This window comes from Heteronotia binoei, chromosome 7 (genome assembly GCF_032191835.1).
Source record: "Heteronotia binoei isolate CCM8104 ecotype False Entrance Well chromosome 7, APGP_CSIRO_Hbin_v1, whole genome shotgun sequence".
Classification (NCBI taxonomy): Eukaryota; Metazoa; Chordata; class Lepidosauria; order Squamata; family Gekkonidae; genus Heteronotia; species Heteronotia binoei.
In genome coordinates this window covers 65,413,947-65,439,097 of record NC_083229.1, presented here as the reverse complement: position 1 = coordinate 65,439,097, position 25,151 = coordinate 65,413,947, and the positions used below count along the sequence as shown (strand labels likewise).

Below are 25,151 nucleotides of genomic sequence, written 5' to 3'. Positions count from 1 at the left end.
GGAGAGCCTTATTGCACCTTCTATTGCCAACATGTTTATGGCAGATTTTGAAAAGAGGTTTATGGATTCATCTAATCCATATAAGGAATAATATGGTTGTTTATTAGAGATTTATAGATGTTTCACATCATTTTCAACTTGGATTAATAATACAGTGCATTGCACTATTCAATTTATTACTACATCTAATCATCAGTATCCTGCATTTCAAGATGTGGAAGTATATATACGGCGCAGCAAATTATTAATCAGAATGTTTTCTAACCTACTGATAAGAATTCATTGTTCAACTATACAAGCCATCATCATAGCCACTTACGATATAATTTACCATGTGGACAGTTCCTGCACGTTAAACATAATTTGTCCCTACAGAATGATTATAATTTACATTCTGAGATTTTGGTTTCAGAACTGCAGTCAAGACAATATCCTCATAGAGTGATTGAAGCAGAATTTCTCAAGAATTTTCAGTTTTGTCTGGACAGATAAATGAGATCATATGTCAAATCCCTGGATGTGAAATACCCCCTATTATAGGGTATCAGAGGACTAAGTCCATTACAGACATAGTCACGCACAGCTATCTTGTTAGAGCGCCACCACAGATGGTGAGATGTTATAGATACAATGGCTGTGTAAGTTGCCCTCAATCACTGGTTGTAAAACAGGTCACACACGTCCTTGCGATGGGAGCATATTTGAGTTGTCACAATCAAAGACAACACCACAGATTAATTATTTAATTTATATATATATAAAATGATAGAGTTAAAAAAGCCTACAAACATTCAAAATATATTTGTTCCCATGAGTTCAATGATTAAGACCAATTAACTGTGTGCACACATGAATACATACACACAAAATATACAAGCTAAATGTCATGATATTCTGAAGGCAGCTGTATTTAAGGTTAGCCATTCACCTCCACCACTGTGTTATTACAGTGTAATTCATTACCAAGACTAAACATGATCCAACCTAATGCATACAGGTTCACCATGGGGAAAAAATCTGGCAAAACAGTCTCATACAGGTTAATATTGCTGAAGAAAAACTTGGATATTTTTGTTGATTTTAGAAACTTGTGGTATTCACTTCTTCTTTCCTCGGCCTATGAAAGTATCCATAAAACCGAAAAATCCAACGTAATCTCCAATGGCTGCTATTATTTTTGTAGGTAGCAAACTAGAAAGAGGAACAAAAATAGAGAGGAAGTTAGTTCTATAAAAGCACACAATCTAGGACTTCCAAAAGTTGCATTGCTATATGCTTTGTTTCTCTACACCAGGGCCGGATTAACAATTAGGCTAAGTAGGCACTGGCCTATGGGCCTCCACACCTTTAGGGGCCCTGGACTGGCTTCCCCCCCCCCCCCCCCCGCTAGCAGCCCTCCTAGCCTTCATGTGCAGCCACAATTGAGCCATTCTTTGCCCAACTTGCCTGGTGTAGCTACTGCTAGCGTCATCGCCAAGTTTTCCTCTCTCTGCCTCTCCCCCACAGCCTTGTCAAAGGGGCTTTTGAGAAGGTGCCTGCAAGCTGCAGCAGGGGCCATGGGTGGCGGGGTGGGCGCTCTGACTCTGAGATAATTTGCAAGGGGGCCCCTGAGATTTTGACTGCCTAGGGACCTCTACAGGGTTTAATCTGGCACTGCTCTACACTGTCCCACTTCTTAAACCTTCACAGTTTGGTTACTTCCTTGTCTACTGCTGATTCAATATAATCTTGACATCCTTCTCTGTGATCTTTGAACAGAGCCATGCCAGAAGGATGATCATACCAAGTGTTTGAGTAATGTACTAACTGCCATCACATATAATGCTATTCAAAAATAGAGGACCACAGATACCAGTGATGAATACAAAAGAAATTATATCCATGGGACACTAACTCAAACAATAAACCATATGAATCTACCTGGAAAGGTATAATCAACAGAAGAATGGTGTACTAAAGTTTTGTCATCATAACTGTATTGCTTGGTACTTTGGTGAGTAAATATATGCTTTATCACTGGATCGCTGTTATAAAACTTATGAATTTCTTCTGATGAAGACTATCAAAATGTTAGCAACACCAAAGAGTCACATCTTAATTCTTTGCATTGAATCTTCTTTGTATTGGACTCCCCTGAGGATGTCTTTTAGAAGTTACTTTTAATCTTAAGTGATTTTTTCATTACTATGGACTTTTGGTTGGATTGAAGACTTTGAGAGATTTTTTTACCACTGTGACTTATACTGTGTACAACAAAAGATGAATGGTGCCACAACCATTGTTGTTACTTAGGTGACTTGTAGAAATTGCTTTATCCTCTTGATTGAGTCTGTATTGTTGGTTATGTACCTTTAATAACCTTGTTTGGTTACTTCATTTGTCACTTCATTTGGAAAATAATTACATCAGGAAAGAGAAAGGCAAAGGTGAAAAGGAAAAATTCACCCAACTGAATGCAGATTTTCAGAGAACAGCAAGGAGAGATAAGGAGGCCTTCCTGAAGGAACAATGCAAAGCAATAGAGGAAAATAACAGAATGAGAAGGACAAGAGATCTCTTCAAGAAAATTGGGAGAAATCAAGGGAACATTTCGTGCAAAGATGGCCATGATAAAGGACAAAAAAGGTAGGGACTTAACAGAAGCAGAAGAGATCAGGAAGAGGTGGCAAGAATACACAGAAGAATTATACAAGAAGGATCTCAATGTCCCAGACAACCATGACAGTGAAATCGATGACCTTGAGCCAGACATCCTGGGGTATGAAGTCAAATGGGCTTTAGAAAGCATTACTAACAACAAAGCGAGTGGAGATGATGGTATCCCAGTTGAGCTATTCCAAGTACTAAAAGATGATGCTGTTAAAGTAATGTACACCATTATGTCAACAAATTTGGAAAACACAACAGTGGCCACAGGATTGGAAAAGGTCAGTTTATATTCCAATCCCAAAGAAGGGTAATGCCAAGGAATGCTCAAACTATCGCACCATTGCACTCATTTCCCATGCCAGCAAGGTCTTGTTAAAGATCCTATAAGCTAGGCTTCAGCAGAATGTAGATAAGGAACTACCAGAAGTTCAAGCTGGGTTTTGGAGAGGTCGAGGAACTAGAGATCAAACTGCCAATATTTGCTGGATTATGTAGAAAGCACGGGAGTATCAGAAAAACGTCTATTTCTGCTTTATTGAATATGCTAAAGCCTTTGATTATGTAGATCACAACAAACTGTGGCAAGGCCTTAAAGAGATGGGAGTACCAGACCACCTCACATGTCTCCTGAGAAACCTGTATAAGGGCCAAGAAGCAACTGTCAGAACAGGATATGGAACAACTGATTGGTTTAGAATAGGAAAAGGAGTTTGACAAGGATGCATATTGTCACCCTGCTTATTTAATTATTTGCAGAGTACATCATGCAAAATGCTGGCCTGGATGAAGCAGAAGCTGGAATTAAGATTGCCGGGAAAAACATCAACAACCTCAGATATGCAGATGATACCACTGCAATGGCAGAAAGTGAGGAGGACCTAAAGAACCGCTTGTTGAGGATGAAAGAGGAGAGCACAAAAGTAGGCTTGAAACTCAACATCAAAAAAACTAAGATCATGGCATCCAGCCCCATCACTCCTTGGCAAACAGAAGGGGAAGACATGGTAGTGACAGACTTCACATTTCTGTGATCCAAGATCACTGCAGATGGTGACTGTAGCCATGAAATTTAAAGACGTTTGCTCCTTGGGAGGACAGCTATGGCGAACCTGGGCAGTATAATAAAAAGTAGAGACATCACCCTACCAACAAAAGTCCGTATAGTCAAAGCAATGGTACTCCCAGTAGTAATGTATGGCTGTGAGAGCTGGACCATAAAGAAGGCTGAGCGGAGAAGAAGAGATACTTTTGAGTTGTGATGCTGGAGAAGAATCTTGAGAGTCCCTTGGACTGCAAGATCAAATCAGTCAGTCCTAAGGGGAATCAACCCAGACTGTGTCCTGGAAGGTCAGATGCTGAAGCTGAAGCTCAAATCCTTTGGCCACCAAATGAGAAGGGAGCACTCACTGGAGAAGATCCTGATGCTGGGAAGGACAAAAGGCAAAAAAAGAAGGGGACGGCAAACGATGAGATGGCTGGACAGCGTTACTGATGTAACAAACACGAATATGAGCAGACTTCGGAGGATGGTGGAAGACAGGAGGGCCTGGTGTGACTTTGTCCATGGGATCGCAAAGAGTCAAACTCAACTGTGCGACTGAACAACAAATGGCTTATTGTCTGGGTTATCTATCCCATGGATATGATTTCTTGTGTGTTCATCACATATAACAAGGCGAGAATTCGTATTTATGAATTAGTTTGCCCTTAGAACTGCACACAAGTTTCTTTAAAGCTTCAAAGTCAGTGCATTGTAGTATTAGGATGTCAAACTAAGACTGAGGAAATTCTGATCAAAGTCCCTGAGTGCCACCAAACTCACTGGGTACCTCTGAGCCAGTCATTATCTCTGAGTCCATTCTGCCATTCTGGTGCAAAGAAATATGGAAGGGGGGAGGGAGACCAGTGTGATTGTAAGCACAGTTTCTTTGACAAAGGTAATGTGAAATTTTGTTAGTCTCAAAGTTTTGTCTTGAAGACAAAATTTTATGCAGAGTAATAAGTAGACAACAATTTAGCAGGTCCTACTCAAATCACCTAGCTGCATGATTAGGGATGGGCGCAAACCATATTTTTGCGCCCATCCCTAATCATGCAATATGAACCAGGAGGTTGGTTTGTGAGCCATTTAAAGTTTAAACACTTTCTGCTCCCCACAGCTTTTCATGGGGATCAGAAAGGAGGTTTAAATGGCTCCAAGGCATTTATATCCCTGCTTTCTGTTCCCTGTGAAAAGCTACAGAAAGCAAGGGGCCATTTAAGCCAAACAGCTGAGCAGGGAGAACTCCCCCACTGCTCAACTGTTTGGTTTAAATGGCACCTCAAAGCCATTTAAACCCGTTTCTGTTGCCTGCAGCTTTTCGCAGGGAGCAGAGAGCAAGGGTTTAAATGGCTCTGAGGCAGAAAGCAGGGGGCCATTTAAACAAAATAGATGAGCAGTGGGGAGCTCCCTGCCACTCAGTTGTTTTTTGTGAAGAGTGGAAAAGACAGGTTGCTTACCTGTAACTGTAGATCTTTGAGTGGTCATCTGTGCATTCACACTTGTGGGATACTGCGCCTGCGCCGGTCCCCGATCGGTATCTGTAAAAAGCCCGGGATTTTTCCGCGGTCGGCGCCACTGGGCATGCGCAGGCGTCCCATCGCGCATGCCCAACGGCGCCATCGCGGCAATCCCGCCAGTTCCTTCCTGACCGCTGGAAGCTCCTACTGGAGGGAGACCGTCAGCAGTGGGGAAGGAGGGTGGGTAGTGTGAATGCACAGATGACCACTCGAAGATCTACAGTTACAGGTAAGCAACCTGTCTATCTTCTTCGTGGTCTCTGTGCAGCACACTTGTGGGAGATTAGCAAGCAAGGCATACCTGGAGGTGGGGAGACGGTCAACCGGAAGCAGCAGTCTGTAGCACCGCAGTCCCCAACCGAGTCCTCTGCTGAGCATGCACGTCCAGTGCATAGTGCTTCATGAAGGCATGCGGGGAAGACCAGGTGGCAGCTTTGCAGACGTCCGCCAAGGACACGCCCCTCAGGAACGCCACTGACGTCGCCATCGCTCTTGTGGAGTGTCCACGGACAGGCCCAGGCAACGGCCTCTTCGCCAGTAGGTAGCAGAGCTTAATCGTCTCCGTCAGCCACTTCGAGAACCTCTGGGACGAGATCCTGGAACCTAACTTGGGAGCAGCATACGAAACAAACAGCTGCTGGTCCTTGCGAAAAACTTTAGAGCGTTTTAGATAAAAGAGTAGAGCACACCTAACATCCAGGGCGTGCAACCTACGCTCCTCGTCCGAGGAGGGCTCAGGGAAAAAGGTTGGTAGCCAAACCTCCAGGTTGAGGTGGAATTGGGAGACCACCTTCGGGAGGAAGCTGATGTCTGGGGCCATAGAGACACCCGTCTCTCTAAAAACTAAATAAGGGTAGTCACAACGCATCGCCGTGAGTTCCCCCACTCGGCGTGCAGAAGTGATGGCCACCAAAAAGGCAGTCTTCCAAGACAAGAGCTGCAGAGAGCACATGGCCATAGGCTCAAAGGGACGCCTCGTTAGCCTGTCCAGGACTAGTGTCAAATCCCACAACTGAGTGGGTGACCTTGATGGTGGATGCAGTCTGAACAACCCCTTCAGAAACTTCTTGGATTGAGGGTGGGCAAAAACAGAGTGCCCTCCCACAGGGTTGTGGTAGGCAGATATTGCTGCCAGGTAAACCTTAATAGAAGAGAAAACCAGGCCTGCATCCACCAGGGACAGCAAAAAGTCAAAGACTGCCGACAGGCCCGCCTCGTTCGGTGAGCCTGATCGGCCGGCCATAAAGCTCAAGAATTTTCTCCACTTCCTATCGTAGGATGCACGGGTGGAGGGTTTCCTGCTATTCAGCAGGACCCGCTAGACCCTGTCAGAAAACTCTACTGGTCTATCAGCCACGCTGTCAGCTTCAGGTGTGGCACGTTGTGGTGCAGGACGTGCCCCCCCTGAGACGACAGAAGGTCCGGCTCCGCTGGGAAGTGGTAGAAGTTCCCCCCGACAGTTGGAGCAGGATGGAGAACCAGTTCTGGCAGGGCCACCAGGATGCAGCGTGGCCCTTCCCTTGCTATTTTGTTGACTACTTTTGTCAACAGCGGGAGGGGCGGGAACAAGTAGAGGAACCGGCCCACCCAGGGAAGGAGGAGTCCGTCTCCCAGAGATGCTGGGTCCGCCCCCCCTCTGGAGCAGAACATGGGGCACTTCGTGTTCTCTGCTGTAGCAAAAGCGTCCAGCTGTGGGTACCCCCAAAGCTGGAAAACTGGCTCCAGGAAGCGCCACTGCAGTTCCCACTCGTGCGGTGACACCCCCCTCTGCTGAGGGAGTCTGCCTGTGTGTTGAGGACCCCTGGGAGATGTGCCGCCTTCACGAAGATGTCGTACTGGAGGCACTCCGACCACAAGTCCATCGCCAGCGCACAAAGCCGACGAGACACTGTCCCACCCTGCCTGTTGATGTAACTCAGGGCGGTGGTGTTGTCCGTGAGCAGTGCCACTGTCTTTCCCGCCAGCCTCGGATGGAAGGAACGAAGGGTGAAGTGCACCGCCAGCAGCTCCAGATAGTTTATGTGGTGCAGAACCAGCTTGGGCGGCCACTGGCCTCCCACACACAGGCCCTCCATTTGGGCCCCCCATCCCCACAGGGAGGCGTCCGTGGTGATGGTCACTGTGGGAGCCGGAAGGTAGAAGGGGGCTCCCTGGCAAATGTTGTCCTTCGACTCCCACCACTGAAGCGATTGGAGCGTCCTTGGTGGAATGGTAAACCTCTTTCGAGGTGAGTCTTTGGTTGGGCGAAACTGACGGAGAAACCATAGCTGCAGGTCTCTCATCCTCAGTTTCGCGAAGAGTAGCACGCTTGTCGTCGCCGCCATCAGCCCCAGCATCCGCTGAAGCTGTTGCGCTGTGCCCCACCCTTGCCTCTGAAGTAACTGTACCGTGCTTACAATGTCCCCTGCCCTCTGGGCGGGCAGGAATGCCCGATGACGATCTGTGTCCAGCACTGCTCCTTGATGGAGTGAGCTTTGATTTCTCTAAGTTGACCTGCAATCCCAGGGCATCGAGAAGGCGTAGTGTGATCGCGATATGGGCAGACAGGCTTGCCCTTGATCTCGCCACCAGGAGCCAGTCGTCTATATATGGGAAGACTACCACTCCCTGTAGCCGGAGGTGGGCAGCCACTACGCTCATCATTTTTGTAAACACCCTGGGTGCTGTGGACAGGCCGAATGGTAGGGCCGTGAACTGGAATTGCTGTGGGCCCACTGCAAACCTTAAAAAAACGTCTGAACGCTGGGTGGATGCTGATGTGGAAATACGCGTCCTTGAGATCTAGGGTTGCCATCCAATCCCCTTGATTGATGAGGGGCAGGATTGATTGCAGTGTGGACATCCTGAACTTCTGGTACAGGATAAATTTGTTCAGATTCCGAAAGCCCATAATGGGTCTCAACCCCCCATCCCTTTTGGGGACCAGGAAGTAGCGGGAGTAAAACCCACCCGCCCTGTCCTCTGTTGGCACCTTCTCTATGGCTTGTTTCTGTAGGAGGTTGGCCACCTCCGCCAGCAGAGGTGGGGAAGGAGGAGTGGTGACCACTACGGACTGATCTGGAATCTGAGCAAACTCTATTTTGTAGCCCTCTTTGATGATGGACAGAGCCCACCTGTCTGAGGAGACCAGCTCCCAGGCGGGCAGGAAAGGGCGGAGGCAGATAGATGAATTGGTGGGGGCGATGAAGCGTGCGGTAACAAAGTCAAAGTCCCTGTTTAGTGGGGCGGGCCCCCTTAGACTTGCTTGCAGGTTGGGTGCCATAGCGGCTTCTGTTGTTGCCCGAGTAGGCCTGCCTGTCGGGCTGCGAAGAGCGGGGGCGCCACTGCTGCTCTGAGGGTGGCTTGTGGAAGGGCTTCTTGGTCCAAGTTCTGCTCCACTGCCTGGCTCTGGGTTGCTTGGAGGGTGCCTGCACCCCCAGGTTTCTGGAAATCTTTAAGTTCTTGTCTAACTCCTGTAGGGCGTTATCTGTTGTCGTACTAAACAGGCCGTCCCCTTCAAACGGCAGGTCTTCTATGAGTGCCCTGGTATCCTGCTGTAGGGAGGTGGATCTCAGCCAGGAGTGTCTGCGGATGGACACGGCAGACGTGATGGCCGTGGCTGACACGTCTACCATGTGTCTTGTTGCGGCCAGTTGCTGCTTGGCCACAGCAAGACCTTCTTTCTGCAACTTCTTTGCTGCCACTTTCTTGTCCTCGGGGAGGGAAGAGAGAAACGGGGAGAACTGCTCCCACATGGCGTACTGGTATCTCACCATGCAGGCCGCATAGTTTGATACCTTCACCCCGAGGGCTCCCGCAGAATAGATCTTCCTCCCCATGCCGTCGAGTTTCTTCCCTTCCCTGTCTGGAGGCGCAGAACGCACCTTACGTGACTTGGAGGAAGATGAGACGATGGCCGAGTTCGGCTTCGGGTGCGTGAAGAGGAACTCAGCCCCTGTCTCCTGGACCTTGTACATGTGGTCCAGCTTCCTCGAAGACACCGGTGCCGAAGATGGCTTCTTCCAGGACTCCTTTACGGCCTGTAGGATGAACTTGGTTACAGGGAGTGCTACAGCCGTGGACATGTCCCGCTGCATTATGTCGAAGACGCTGTCGTCCACGACTGGCTTCGGCTGAGAGACAGTCAGGGAGATGGTGGCAGCCATTCTTTTCACCATTTCTGCGTATGACCTCAAGTCTTCCGAGGGCGAGACTGGAAGGTCTTCTGCGGTGTTGGGGTCTGGCGAAGGTTCCCAGGCTCTCTCCTGGCCGTCGCTCTCCGATCCCGATGGTGAAGACTCTTGGTGCGCTGAGTGCTCCGATAGAGCCGGCGTCGACTCCCGCCGTGGCGACTGGATCAGTGTCGATGGTCGGCGCTGGGGTTCTGTCGGTGTATCACGCCTCTCCGGAGGAACCGAGACCGATGCCAATGCCTTCCTGGATCGGTGCGATGCTCGGGAAAAACAGGACATTTCGGACTGCTGCTCCCAGTCCGGATGCTCCCTCGGATGGTACCACTGGTACGGAGGATAGTACGAGTACGGCGACTGCCATCGATGTTGTTCCCAAGGGGGTATGGGTGGAAAGCACCGAGATTCGACCGATGGCTCCCGCTCTCTTCTGCCTCTAGGTCCCGCCGTTCTGGCTGCATTGGCCGATGTCGATGCCTCCACATTTGAGGCCGACTCGCCGCTTCGTCGATGTGACTCTGTCGACGGAGATCGCTGTGTTAGATCGATCTCTGTTTCTGATGCGAAGGTGCGAGGCCGATGAGCGCTGCCCCTTGGTGTCGATGGGCTATGGCGCGGGGAAGCCAAGACTTTCCTTGGCGGCTCGGTGGTGATCGGCGCCGATACATCAGGGGAAGGCGATGGAGTGCATGGCCGCTTCCGCTTCTCCTTGGCCTTCACTTTCTTGGAAGAGGACTCTCGCCCTGAGTCCTCCCGACGCTTCTTCGCGGGCACATCCACCGACCCTTCGAGGGCTCGTTTCGTGGGGCCTCGCTCCGTCGGCGATTCCACCTCCACCTGGGTCACATCGGCCGATGAGACCGTTGGGGCTTGGGCGTCCGCCATTTTCGGTACCGATGCCGACGGGCCCGCCGCTGATTTCGGAGGACGAAGAGCCGAAGCAGTTAGTGCGGCCGACAACCTCGTCGCCCTGTTCTTCCTCGTTTGCTTGGAGAAGCGGAGGCAGTGTGGGCAGGCCTCCACACGGTGCGCTTCACCCAAGCAGAGAAGACACAGGGAATGGCCGTCTGGGGGGCGATCTTCTTCCCGCAGACCCGGCACGGCTTAAAAAACCCCCAGCGACTGTCCATAGACAATCGTCGCTACAAAGGCCCTTTCAGAGTCCTCTGAGGGGAAAAAAACTGGGGGAAAAACAACAGGAGGAAGGCCCCGAGGGGCGATCCGCCACAATACACGCACAAAAAAAAACACTTTTTTTTTTAAACTGACTAACTAACTACTAAACTAACTACTACTCTAGCAAAAACAACAAACAAGCTATATATACAGAAGGGAGGAAAAAAGGGCAAAAAACCCGAAAGCTCACTGACCGGGAACACGAGAAACGCAGCCTCTCCACGCAGCAGTCAGAAAGGAACTGGTGGGATTGCCGCGATGGCGCCGTTGGGCATGCGCGATGGGACGCCTGCGCATGCCCAGTGGCGCCGACCGCGGAAAAACCCCGGGCTTTTTACAGATACCGATCGGGGACCGGCGCAAGCGCAATATCCCACAAGTGTGATGCACAGAGACCACGAAGAAGGTCCTTGTGTTTGCCCCTGCTTTCTGCTCATCACAATCAGCCAGAAATTGCATCTAAATTCATGGCAGTTATTCAGTTTATGAGCACTGTTTTCCAAACCATGACCCAGCCAAAATTCATGACAAATTTTAGTTGGTCAGCTAGTTTGTGTCCATCCCTATGTATGATATAATGCAGCTGGTTGCAGCAAGAGATCCATGCCAGGAACCCTTGCAATGTCACAGAAAATGTTATCAGTTCATCTCTTGATTATATTCTGTTTTACAGATGACCTTTAAAATATTGCTCATGTTGGTTGTGCCACTAGGCCTCTAAGTTTAGGCTTGAAGCAAGAGAGAAGCACAGGAGATGAATGTAAAGAAGAAAAAATTGCTCCTACTATTTTAGTTTAAGTAAAAATGATGCAGTTTGTGGTATGATCACATAGAACTCCTCCCTCAGAACACCGGTCACAATTCTCTCAGCTGCATATTCTGGCTTTAGAAAAGGCATCAAGTGTCTCAATCTGGAAAAAGATAACAAAGATTAATAGCTCAATAAGTAGAAACTGGAAGGTTGAACCCCTTCCATCCCAAGAACAGCACCATAGCAAGGACTGGTTAGATATGGCAGAAAAGATACATGCATACATACCTGAATTAACCTCCTAATACTATTCTCCAAACTAGCAATCCTGTCAATTGGTTGCTTATTCATTTCGCCATCCCCAACTCTTCATCAAATATCCTGATGTTGTATCCATGATCCAGAGGTCCTCACTAGCAGAATTAAGCTGTATGAACTGCCTTATACCAAGCTAGATCACTACTCTAGCCGAGTAATGTCAACTGATTGCCAGTGGATATATAGTCTTAGGCAGAGAAAGGTTTTTACCAATCTGCTGCTAGAGATGCTTAGACTGAAGATCTTACTACACTCTTATTCATTCTTTAGTAGCGCAAACAGCAGGGTTGCTAGTTTCCAGATGGGCCTATAGATCTCTCAGAATTACAGTGGATTTCCAGATTACAGAGATCAGTCCTCCTGGATAAAATGGTTCCTTTGGAGGGTAGGCTCTATGGCATTATATGCCACTGAGATCCCTCCCTTACCCAAACTCATCTTTCATCAGGCTCAACTCCCAAATATCCATGAACTTCCTGACATGGAGTTGGCAACTCTACCAAATAGGCCAGCTTGGTCTGGGCTTGTCAGGAGCTAATCAGGGTCAGCTGCAGTCAGTACTACCTACATTAGTCTCTTGCTTGGAATGCCCTGTGGATGGGGTCACTGAGAGTCAGTTTACACTCCACAACACCTTCTTCTTAGTCATTCTTCAGATATGTTATAGCAGATAACAGAAAGAAAGTGCTTTGTTATAGCCTACCTGATAATGTGGCAAATTGTGGTGCATCTTGATAAACACTGTTGTTTTTGTTCAAACACAATGAAGTGACACAACTTAAACAACAACAAGTTAACTACAGCACCAGGTACATTTACCTGGTGTGAGGAATATGAGAAGAATCTACACGGATCAGACAAACTAAGTCAGCATACTGCCTCTGAACATGAAAGTTCCACTGAGCTAGCATAGCTAATATCTGTTGATGTGCTGATCCTTCATAATCTGCCCAATAGCTTTTTAAAATCTTGGCAGTGAATCATGTAGTTTTCATACAGTTTGTGTGAATTACATCTTATTTGTGTGTCCTGAATCTACTGTTGATCACTGGGTTAATCTACTGCAGATTCTGATGAAATCCAGTGTTTACTTCCATTATTTCTGAGAACCATTTAACCTATAATTAACGGTTTCTGAGAACAGCTTAACCTAACTGGTTAACCTACAATTCTTCAGTAAAAACATTTCAGTAACAAGCAGTGTATTTTATAGAGGAGCAACAATTTTACATTTAAGCTCTTTAACAACTCTTGGGTGAGTGCTGACCAGACCCTGTGTGTACTATAGCCATCTTTCAAACATGTTTAGAAGTGAAGCTAAATGCAAGGAAATACTATCTCCCTATTCTTTTTAGTAATTCTTTCTTCTCATTGTTTTTCTATCAGTCAACCACTTCCTTGACTGGTTTCAGACTACTAATGTATTTAACAACAGTTCTATCATCTGTCTCGATGTTTTAGCAATATGTTCCTCAAGTTCTTTTTTTACACATCTTATTTTTTCCCCAAGAGTCTGCAATGACCTCATTATCCTTAGGGTTATTTGTTGACAGATATTCTACTTGATGTGTTTTAAACAAATGTGACTCAGTCTTTACTTATTTCCTTAGTAAAGTTCAATATTCATGATTCACATTATCTGCTGTTTGGATGTTACAGCAACAATGCAGGCTAACTTCTTTTTGCTGAAGCAAAACTTTTCTTTTTTAGGGTGTTAAATAAAAACTAACTAAATTACCTTCAGAACTTAAATGCACTTTCAACTCTGACTGACATCCGTTTCAACCAACCAACATATTGTAACTACAACTTTAGGAGTTCTTTGAGTCGGCCTGATCCCACTGTCACAACAGTACAGGTATATGCAATCTACTTTGTTCAGAACAGAAGATAGAGCATACTAATTATTTGATTAATATTAGTAAGAAAAAGTAATCTCAATCTAGAGTGAGTCTATCTCAGCCCTGATTCTAGCCTATTGTTCCCCTCAGTAGTTACTCTTTCTCCCCGAACAATCCCTGGAGTTGTAAGTTGACTCTCAATTTCCCCTTTCCCAATCAGCATTCTAACATCCTCTCCATCTTAAATGGGTGCTTCTGCAGGTTTGCACATTCAAAATGCAGTGACAGGGGATTGACATGACTTGGAGAAGGGCAGAATAGCCCCTATCTGCCAAAGTGACGCTTTTATTTTTTTTCATTTAGGAATGCCTTCTACCTTTTAAAGAGAAGCCTTCTATTAAATAGCTTTTTCAGTTCTCTTATATATACAGGCACATTTTAAGACCATATACAAGCATGCATAAAAACAATTAACTCACTTTGGTTTACAGCCTTCAAACATTCCTGTAGAAATGAAATATGGGCAGACAATTGAGACTTTAACGCCAGTCTTCCCCACATGCCTTATCTCTGCTTGTAAAGACTCAAGGAAGCCAACAGCTGCAAATTTACTTGCACAGTAATCTGTAAAATGAGAGGGAAGCATGTTAGCAGCACAATGCTTATATACAGCATGATATTAGAGACTGGATGCCAAGTTCATTATTGTTTGCTTGTAAAGATTCTGCATGCACACAATGCCATAACCATCCTTGTTTCTTTAATCTTTTCAACAGAGCTGTGTGATCAGAGCTTTTTACACACTGAAAAGTAATATGGAGAGTGACTTGCCTCAATCCAACCCAATAAAGTTTGTGGCTCAATAGAGGTCTGAAACCTCCTTGGCCCAAGCCCTAGACTGCTTTACTGACTGCTAAATAGAAAACAAAAGTTGAGTCTGAAATAAAACAGGTGCAGACTTTTCTCTAAAAGAAAACATGTTAAAGTAGTGCAAATGCAAGATGCTCCCAACCCACTATGCCATAGGAGAGCATTTATCAGAAAAAATAGCTAAATAAGCTTCCCCCATTAACTGAGAACAACTTCAGATGTTAAAAGCAAGCACTAAATGAGCAGTGAACTGGCAATGTTAGTATGTAACATCCAGTACTGAACAGCCTTTTTTTGTCTGTCCAAACTATGGATCAATGAGTAAGACCCCTCTACAGAAACCTGCCTAGTCTAAGTTACTGTTGGCAGGGACTTATGACTGGATCTTTTCAGATGCTGTCCATAATTATGCAGTTCCCTTGCCCAAAAGGTGAAGTCAACAATGAAAGCTGAAGACACTGTTGTCCTGGTAGGATTTTCCTATGCAAGATCCTCTTTTGACATTACACACCTGGAAACTGTATAAGGGATTTCACACACATTTGGCAATACTTATTTGTAGTATATGAAGCCACTTTTAACTTCAATTTGGTGTAGTGGTTAAGTGTGTGGACTCTTATCTGGGAGAACCGGGTTTGATTCCCCACTCCTCCACTTGCACCTGCTGGAATGGCCTTGGGTCAGCCATAGCTCTGGCAGAAGTTGTCCTTGAAAGGGCAGCTGCTGTGAGAGCCCTCTCCAGCCCCACCCACCTCACAGGATGTCTGTTGTGGGGGAAGAAGGTAAGGGAGATTGTGAGCTGCTCTGAGACTCTTCGGAGTGGAGGGCGGGATATAAATCCAATATCTTCATCTTCATCTTATTTTCTCAAAAGCCAAATAGCTAATCACTGACAGCCTCTCTGAAGTAGAATCTCATACTCTCACATTCAATTTTGAAACTGTTTGGTTCCCTATACTGGAATATTTGACTATACAGGATGAAATTCCAAAAGAACTAGACAAATTGTGTTTCTGGTAATCTTATGCCTACTGTACTTTGTATCTTGTTTTGATGGATTGTTTTATCTTATTGTTTATGCTCTTCCTTGTATGTTCTGATATTTTTCAATAAAGATAATTTAATTTGGGGGAGGAGGGGGCAATGTGGGCTGCAGCTCCTAGCAGAAGTCTCACAGGATCAGCTTACTTGATTTTACTTCAACTGGTAGTTTCTGTGTTTTCAGAAAGATGGTAATTGAATTAATTCATGTTAATGTAGCATAAATAAACCCAGAAGTAACAGCTAAATTTAATCATCTGTCAATTGCACAAATACACATGCATTGGAGAAAATCCAATAAAATACTGCACTAATCTAAAATACAAAACAAAACACAAAATAGCCAATTCCTGTTAGCATACAAATTAATCCCTGAAACTGTTTAATTCAGCCTTGTTAACAGGAGACTGTTAACCTTTATGCTTTTTGTAGCCTTTCCCGGATTAACCTCTCATTTTCAATTTTGCCAAAGAAAAAATAGTACAGAGAAAAAATAGCAAAGCAAAAGCAAAAAACAGTGCAGACTACAATGCTGAAACAAGAGCCGCCTCCAAGCTCCTTTTTCAGTGTGTGCTGGTTAACATACTAGAAATTGTAGTGTTAATATACTGAAACTATTTGTGCCAATATCGTGGTACCCCCCCCCCCCCCCCCCCCATTTTATAATCTGTTTAAAATCTATCTACTAGATCAATTTATGATGTTCTCCCTGGCACCTAACCATGCCTTTAGTGAATTATTTAATGGATTATTATAATCACACAGAATTCCTCAAGGAACACAAACTAGGAATATTACTACTGCATTATAACTGGTGGTTGGACATACAAACAAGATGGTCAAAAACCATGAAATAATAGAATAGTGCAGCAAAATATAATCCTGGTAACAAAGTGATATCTTGTTTCCCCTTTAAACTTAAGTGAAAAGATTCCTGTGAGAAGCACAAGAGAAATCGTTTGCAGCTAGTAAACCTAGTTGAAAATAATAATTTCTAAGTAGCAAAGCTTGGTATAGAATTCTGAGGATATACACCAGATTTTGTAGGCCTTTAGCACAATCTTAGAAATTTAAGTTTCCAGCAGTGCTAGGATTTTTCACAGCTGTCCAGGCCTAAAATCTCTACTAGCATTATATCTTCTTTTCTCTCCTAAAAAACCACATCTCCCAATTTTTGTAAACCCCAAAGTCCATTCCCAATAAAACCAAGCCAGAAGTATATATAACTGTACTTGTGCACATTTGTTCCTTGTTTTTTTGTCCCAGAAACCCTCTCCAAAATCAATCAGAATGGGCAGAATTTCTGTGGAATTTTAATGTTCAGAACTCCAGGAAGGGAAGGATCATCTCATGGAAGTGGTCCATCCCCCCTTGGGCTCTATGTCCATGTGTGCGTTTTTCGTTCCTCTGACTGTGGTGAGTTTAAAAAAGACTTCTGGCACTTCATGCAAGAGTCATAGACCCATTACCTGGTGACCTGCCCAAATTAAGCCATAAACTACAAACTCCATCTGTGGAACTCCAGTGTACTCCTTCTGAACCCCAGATTGTGTAAAGCACTGCTAAATGATTCAAAGGGCTTCATTCATTCTGCTTAGGACCAACCTAAAGATACATCTTCTGTGTACTAACCTGTCAATCCGCTGGTTCCAATCAAACCAGCTGCGCTAGCAATAGTTACTAAGTGTCCATGATTAGAAGCCATCATTGCTGGAAGAAATGCTTTGCAAGTCTATGAAGAAAAACATAGAGGCAAGCTTGCAAATGATTACAAATAAATATGGGAGAGGATGCACACTATTGTCATGGTCAATACAATAAGGTAAAAGCTATAAAGTCCCCTGTGAAATCACACGTCAGCTATGATTGCGCCAGGCCATAAACAAATCACTTTCTATTAGACTTGTTGATACCACTGATACAGTAGTTGTAATTATTCATCAAAATAATGTAGGTTAAAATATATATTTAATAATTACATATAATTTATCAAAAGTATTACTATATTAGGAAGTGACATTCTCTTTCTCATTAGAACTATTCCTAAATGTATTAATGACAACAGTAGCAGCAGGCTAACCAATCAAAGGACTAGGAAGGTTAGTGCAACAGAAGCCTCACCGAGGACTTCTTTATTGCCACTGAGGGAGCACAAGCAGCTGACTGGACAACAGGAAGTCACTCTAGATCATCAAGTTCATGCAGCACTAGTCCTAGAAAGGCCAATTCCAGCCCAGGAACTGTTTTGTTAGAGTCTACCACTGGAATGCAAGTGAACTAACGGCCACTAGAAAAGCATTTTTACAAGAAAAACAAAAATCACAGGTTAAAAACATAAGTGATCTGTGCATTAATTGAAAGAGCAATAGGGACAAACTTCAAGAATAGTGGGGTTTAAGATATGATCAGATGCAGATTTTTAGCCCTCTGAAGACACATTTATTTAGCTTGTCAGAAACAAACCAGACAATCCTTCAAGGCGCATAATCGACATGTTAAACGAACCACGCAGTTATTTCACTTTTGTGAAATACAAAGCCTGGAACTTAAGAACAAGAGTATACACAATCTTTGGCCAAAATCCTCTTAGCTTATTCTTCTCAAGATACCAGGACCTCCTCCAAGTATGCGAGTTCCCATCTCTGGAACTACAACACAACACTAAGGAATTAAAATGGGTTGCTTTCCTGTAAATCATGTTCTTCAAAGGATTTCTCTGTGGTCACATTATTGCCCTCCTGCTGGTGTCCCTCATGTGTTACTATCATTGATACCGTATTTTGTCCACCTTTCTGAGCAGGCACAGATTATTATTATTTTTTTAAAAGTGACAGGCGGCGCAAGCATTCCAGAATTGTCTTACAAGCATTCCAGAATTGTCCCTGTGTGGACACCTGGGTGGATGACTGCTTGAATACATTCAGTTAATAGGTTAACGTAACAGATAGACAAAGGTCTTATGCCATTCTGTTAATCACCAATATGTTGTGTAGTCCATGGGCCAGACTAATCACGGACACTTAGTAGATTACAGTATCAAGTAAGGTGGCAAAACATCTATTTTTTCCTGAAAAGTGTATGTCTATGTATTATGTTTTGATGTTCTGACTGGTAGCTTAAATTTTTTATGGTATCAAGATGGCCAAAGCCAATTTTTCCTATCTTTTCAAGTTGTAACTCATGGATCAAGTGACCAATTTCAAATTTTAAAGTACAATTGTAAAACTAATACCAATAATGCTTCTATCCACCACCATTTTTGTGACATAAGGAATAAATCATAAAAGGACATAACAGAGCTGGAAAAAAGTATGGAAGAGGGCAACCAGGATGATTAGGGGTTAGAACACCTTCCCTATGAGGAAATGCTCAAGAGTCTGAGGCTTTTCAGTTTAGAAAATGACTAAGGGGTGGGACATAATAGAGGTTTATAAAATTATGCATGGGGTGGAAGTAGGGTTGCCAGGTCCAACACAGGAAATATCTGGGGACTTTGGTGGTGGAGCCAGGAGATTTCCAATTCCCTAAATAAATAAAAATACAGCAGTAGAACTCCCCTGAATACAGTCCATTTCCTCATCCTCTTTTTTTTGCCTACCCTGGCAGTTGTACTTCCACTAAATTTTGGCTCTTGGGCCTGGGACTAGTATGTTTGCTCATTTTGTACATGCGTGAAGAGCAGCTAGCAGTCCATCAGGAGCCACAGAATTCTGGAAGAGCCAGGTAGGAAAAAGGAGGAAAGGAAATCTGTAGAACTGTCAGGTGGAATCTGACAGTGCCCCCAAAAGGACTAAGGCTGGGGAGGAGGGGAAAAGGAATCCTTTCTCAGGAGATTATGTAGGTCTTATAGCCTGGTTTTTATGGAAAGCAGACTAATTTAGTGAATGCTTTAAGAAACTCTACCTGTCTCACTGTCTAGCTTCTGAGGAAAGCTGGTTAAAGATGAAGACTTTCTAGGAGAAGCTCACATGGTAGAAAGTTGTGGAAAAGCCATAAATTCACTTCAAGACTAGAAAGTTTGGCTTATAACCATTATGGGATGCAGAGAGTAATTAACTGAAATGTTATAACAGACCAATGCTGTTTATTACATTTTGTGGCTTGGAGAATGGCTTCCGGGTTCCGGTGTCGGTCATCAGTCGCTCCTCCGCTCACCAGCTATTTTATTATTTTTAAACCCTTATTTTTAAAGCTTATTTATTATTTTAAGATTAACTACTTAGGAGTTCTGACTGAGTAGAGTGAAGTTGGAATCTGATTTTTTTTTTCACGACCAACAACCTGAAGCGGAGATAAGGTTCCCTCCCACACCAGCTATTGAATAGGAATTCGCTGCTGCTAAAGTGAAACGTTTGATTGCTGACCTTGCTCGCTTTTTTCTGGAGGAAAAAAAGCCTCTCACTGTTGGTTACATTTTGCAGCTGGTCTTCGAGCTCCCTAAGGTTTGGGGGCATATTAACTTTAGCAATGAAAACATCTAAATGTGGAAAAGAGAAAGAGGACTGTGCCACGCCCTCTTCCAAACAACTGAAAATTAACTATTTCTATTCATATCAGATTGCTACCTGCAACCAGTTTGTAGTGTTGGAAAATTTAGCAGACCTCACAGAAATTGCTACTGAATTAAATGAATCACTCCCTGAGCTGGAAGCTGAAGCTGGGAACTCTGCTGTGGGTGAGAGCCAGGCAGACCATCTTAAAGGTACCGAGAATGTGGATGTTGGGGCTGGGCTTTCTGAGTTTTTACAACTGACAGCTAGAACTATTGACCATCTTTGTAAAATGATCCATATGCTGCACATTCAAATTGATCCTATGAGCAGCATCCTAACAAATATGTCTGACAGGAAGACTGAAGTTCTTAAGGATGGAGAGACAAAGGTGCTTATACAGCAGTCTCCTCTTCTTCCGGTGGACATTTCTACCAGAGATAAGGAGCTAAAAACTACAACTGGTTCACACCCGCTAGTGCTTACCTACCAAGGTTAATTTGTCTCTCTGTAAATATAATGGAAGTATCCCCCCTTGGAACTCAAAATGCTGGTAAAAAGGCATTTAAAGGCCTTATTGGGCAACCAGTTAAAGACACTTGACTTAAAAGGGGGAATCAGAGTGCATCAGCCACGAGAGTATCCTTCAGTACTTTGGAAATCCCCTCACTCCTTCTTAGAAATAAAGGGCACTTGATGTCCAAAGGGATTTTTCCAACCCATCTTTATATGAACACTCTTTTGGCTCCTCTCTGTCCGGAAGTGAGATATGAAGAAGAAAGTCACTGGTTCAGATCATGCAGGAGCCCTAAGGGCAGCAATGAGTGTTGTCAACCAGAAAGACTCTGCTGTTTGCCAAGTCTTCGCAAATAATAAAGTTGTGCCTTATTTAGATAGTTGTGCTATCAGATGTAACTCCAATGAAGAGGGTATCCAAGATGCATTTGTGGAACTCCCTGAGAGGGAACAGCAATGGATCATAGACAGATTAGAGCTATTGAAAACCCAGTTGCTCAAGTGCAGATCAGAGCAGAACCGACGTGCTAGTTTTGCAGATGTTGCGTTGTATGAAAGCATGGAAGCAGACTGAGCTATCCCTACTGTAGTCCTTTCTAACTAGGAGTCAGATGGAGGGCTGCTTAAGAGGTTGGTAATGCAAGCAAGTTTGCACCAAAACTGTGACCTGACCCTGCAGGACAGCTCTCGGATTGGAGTACGTTTTGTGAATGTCCTTATTCCTCTATACTCACTCTTCCATTTTATCCTGAACACAACCACCCTGAGAGATAGGTTATGCTGAGAATATGTAATTCGCCTAAGGTCACGCAACAAGTCTCCATGACCGAGTGGGGATTCAAACCTCCCAGATCCTAGTCTGACACTCTAACCACTACAGTACACTGGCTAGAACATGAATAAAAGTTCATTTTTTCCCTTCTTGTTTCCCTCAAGTTTCATGAGAAATCTTAGGAATAACAAAACATTTCTAGACCCCGGCAGTACCAGAGGGAAGAACTGTAGTGCGCTCATAACTACAGAAAACAACATCACTAATCAGGCTGCAGTAAATTCCTGCCCATGTAACTTAAAAAACTGCATTTAGAAGTCATTTGGATTCACCATTAGTTTAACCCTGTATCATGCTACTCTATTCTAATGTCATTTAAAACCCCAATCCTCAGAACAGTCTAGAAGTTATTTTAACAAGAAGGAAACCTGCATGGATTTGTGAGGGAAAGAGAAATCTTATTTCCTCCCTCTTTGACTCTGGCTCCCCGCTCTGCTGCTGGTGGCTGCTGCAACTGTGTTTTCATGTGCCATCCTGACATATACAGCAACCCCAAATGCTGCCTGAAGTCCAGGAGGGTTTCCCCCCCCCCTTTTTGCAATATCTGCACTTTCACAGACTTTGCAATTAACTTTGATAAGATTATTCCACAAAGTTAACCCCCCCCCCCCAGCAAATGTTCTTCTAAAAACCTGAGGGGTTCCACTGTCTTTGTAGAACTGTAGCTTGTAGCTGATCCTACTATGCAAATTAAATCTACACAGGGACCAGTCCTTGGCTATTAGATATGTAGGTGAACTGCTAAAAGTATTCTGACCATCTCTAAAGTACTTAATGTATTTTAACAGTAACAATATTTAAAATCTTTACATTTTAAATTAATGAATAGACAATTCTGTGAGAGCCAATGTGCTGTTGTGGTAACAGTTTTGGACTAGGATCCAGATTCAAATTCCCACTCTGAGCCGGACTCATACTCTCAGCCAACCTACCTCACAGGGAGGAAAGAATATAAGACAATTTGGGACCACACTGTGGAGAAAAGCTGTAAACGAATTAAATCATCATCATCACCACCACCACCAGCCAGCACGGTATTATAGTGGTTAGAACATTGGACTAGGATCTGGGAGAACTAGATTCAAATCCCCACTTATGCCACAGAAGCTCATTGGGTAACATTAGGCCAGTCACACTCTCTCAGCCTAATCTACCTCACAAGGTTGTTGTGAGGATAAAATGGAGAATTATATCCCAGTTGAGGAGAAAGGTGAGGTGTGGTCTAATATGCTAATGAGTTCCTGCTATGCCTTTTCTAAACACACACACACCCTGGAAGGAAGAGTTTTTGAACAAATATTTCAGCCTTTTCAGGTAGAGTATTATTGAGAAAGATTTCAAACATTTGTTATCATGATTCATCATATTATTTTCTTATTCCCCTGCCTTATTTTATAATGCACATACATAGTAAGTACATGTTTTGAAGATGTATATTCCATCTCTCTACTTCTAGCTTTTTCTTAATATTATAAATGTCCACTTGGGGGCACCATCACCAAAAACAGAAGGCATGAGCTTTCTTCTGATCTCTAACTGCATACTCTAACCAAGAAGTTCTTATTTGACTGCAACATCTGCAACATCAGCAGCACCACTGGTCTGAAGTTCTTAAAAAAAGTAATTCTTCTGAGAACTTTCTGTCCTCTTTCCCAAAGAATACTCATCTAATGTCCACTTTCTACTTTTGAATAGTGGAAACAGAAAAAATACATTTTTTTAATAATGATCTTTTGCTGCTTTTCAAAAACAAACACTTTTCAAATAGTCTTATGAAGTACAGCATGCCTTATTTTTAAAGTCTCTTACTTTATCAGTTCTCCACTGGAGGCTTACTCATCAATTTCTAGTGCGTCTTTTAAGTATAACACCCTAAACTTGCTTGCTTTGTCCCACTGAATCAAAACACTTCTCCAGTTTAGTCAAAACATGTTTGATAGAACTCACAAGTGTCCTTCAGTGTGTAGAAAGTAAATCATGCGTTTAGCTATGATTTGAATTGAGGCCATGAAGGAGGGGAAGAGGGAGTCTCAATCAGTTTTGCAAACTGAAACCAGTTCCCTGTGCTATTACTAACAGTTTTAAGGGAAAGAGGTATTGCTTTTTGAACCAAACTTTCTCCCTCTTCAAAATGCTATCAACATTAAAAGTCCAGTTTCATTTTGCCAAACCGAGTAGAGGGTGAAGAATTAAATCCCGCCCCCCAAACTACAAGTTCCCAGTTCAAATTATAACTGTGTAATTAATTAACTTTTTATAAATAGACAGAGATAGAAGATGTTTGTTATGTCTTTTGATTCTCAGGCTCTAAAGTAACATGGAAACTGCTATGATGTTTTATAGTTGTACAGCAGATAAGATGAAAACAGAAATGCCCTCTAAACAGAAGTAGCTTGAAAACACATTCTCTGCTCTGAAACAGATACCTTGAAATGAAGCAACTCTGCTTCAATCAACCTTAGAATCTGTGTTCTCACCCTAAGTTTTAATATGGACTGCCTTTTTCCTCCATTCACTTTCCCATTTCTACTAAATTTAGTCAGAAGCATTTGGTGGAGGAGTCTGCCAAACGTTTTTGGAATTCTGTAAAATCTGCTAGCTCATCCCAATCTACATGTCTGTTGACTAATGAAAATTCCATTGCAGTTTCCTTTGCAGACACCATTCTGATTCTTCCACCTCAGAGGTTGCTATTGCATGCACATAACTCTAGGAGTTTAATAATGCTTTCTACTTTGGGCTGGATTAAGAGATGATGAGACCTTAAGTGGTCAAGTCAAAATGCCCCACAGAATTAACAAAAAGTATTGATTTAGTAGTTTTATTTGTATTTTGAGGCCCCTCATAATGTGAGGCTCTAAACAGTCGCTTGCTTAGCTTGTGCATAAAGCTGCCCTGAACCTGCTTCAGCAAGGATGATTGGGTATAAACTAACTAATTAACTAAACAAATAAATTCAGCTCTGTTTCTACTTGTGTAATTGGGGTGGAAATAGACTGACCAATTTAATTGCCCAGATCTCTTGGACTCTAGAATTGTTAACCTGCACTTTTCTGGAAAGCAAATGAGTTTTAAACAAAGCTGAATGTATTTGTTTTATTCCAGCAATTTTGCATTTCTGTTCTTTGAGAGTCCTAATGATCTGTTAAGGTTATTAGGAGAAAGCATCATAAAATCTAGCATCAACTGTGAACTGTGCAGTCAGCCTGTTCAACAGCTGTTCAACAACATACCATGTTTGATGCTCATAATCACTCCATGACCTAAATGTAGTTTTGTTTAGCTCTAGCAGAACAAAGTGTACAGCTGCTGAACAGGTCTGGTCGGAAGCTGACTCTCAGTTGAACCAATGATGAGCTGGAAGCTAGCTTTTGATCCCCCCTCCTTGGAAATGTTGCTCTGTCCTGTCCTTGTTAGGAGAAGAAATATTTCTCAAGATCAATGAGAATCTGCTTCTGATCACACACTCCTAGAGGCTATCAACAATCAGGAGATCAGCCAGTAGTGGGGTTCTAATCCACCCCTCCCCCACAACTGCTGTGATTCAAACTGGCTGAGACACAGAGAAGAGAGATATCAGAAGCTTCTGATCTCTACTAGGGATGGGCAAAAACCGGCTCTCTAGTTAAAGTGTGTCATGAATTTTGGCTCATTTGTCGGTTTGGGAAGCTATGTTTGTGCCCGCTATTCTGCCACAAACTTTCATGAAGCTTTGAGGTGGTTCATGGATGGCTACATTTTGATAACAAACTGGCACGAATCAATTAAACTGCTTACAAAACTCCAGGGCAACAAAGGGGGTGGAATTATCCAGCCTTGGAAACACCACTCCAATGCTTGACAGGCACTGCTGACTTCCAACAACAGAGTTCCCATTCTGCTCTATGGGCTTGGAAGGCTATATATTAAGTGAGCTCTGCTCCCTCCCCTCTTCTTTGT

At 43.8% G+C, this 25,151-nt stretch overlaps 1 protein-coding gene across 2 annotated transcripts in view; it reads right to left on the bottom strand.

Moving 5' to 3' along the window:
• Positions 1-729: 729 nt before the first annotated feature.
• The window catches only part of LOC132575200 (short-chain dehydrogenase/reductase family 16C member 6-like), a 43,130-nt gene continuing 18,708 nt past the window's right edge, over positions 730-25,151 (bottom strand). For both annotated transcript variants that reach the window (XM_060243753.1, XM_060243752.1), the window contains 4 exons: positions 17,007-17,106; positions 13,943-14,087; positions 11,339-11,464; positions 730-1,191 (listed from right to left, as the gene is read on the bottom strand). In XM_060243753.1, coding sequence (XP_060099736.1) covers positions 1,098-1,191; positions 11,339-11,464; positions 13,943-14,087; positions 17,007-17,106 — 465 coding nt within the window. In that variant the 3' untranslated portion in view covers positions 730-1,097. The remainder of the gene's footprint in view (positions 1,192-11,338; positions 11,465-13,942; positions 14,088-17,006; positions 17,107-25,151) is intronic.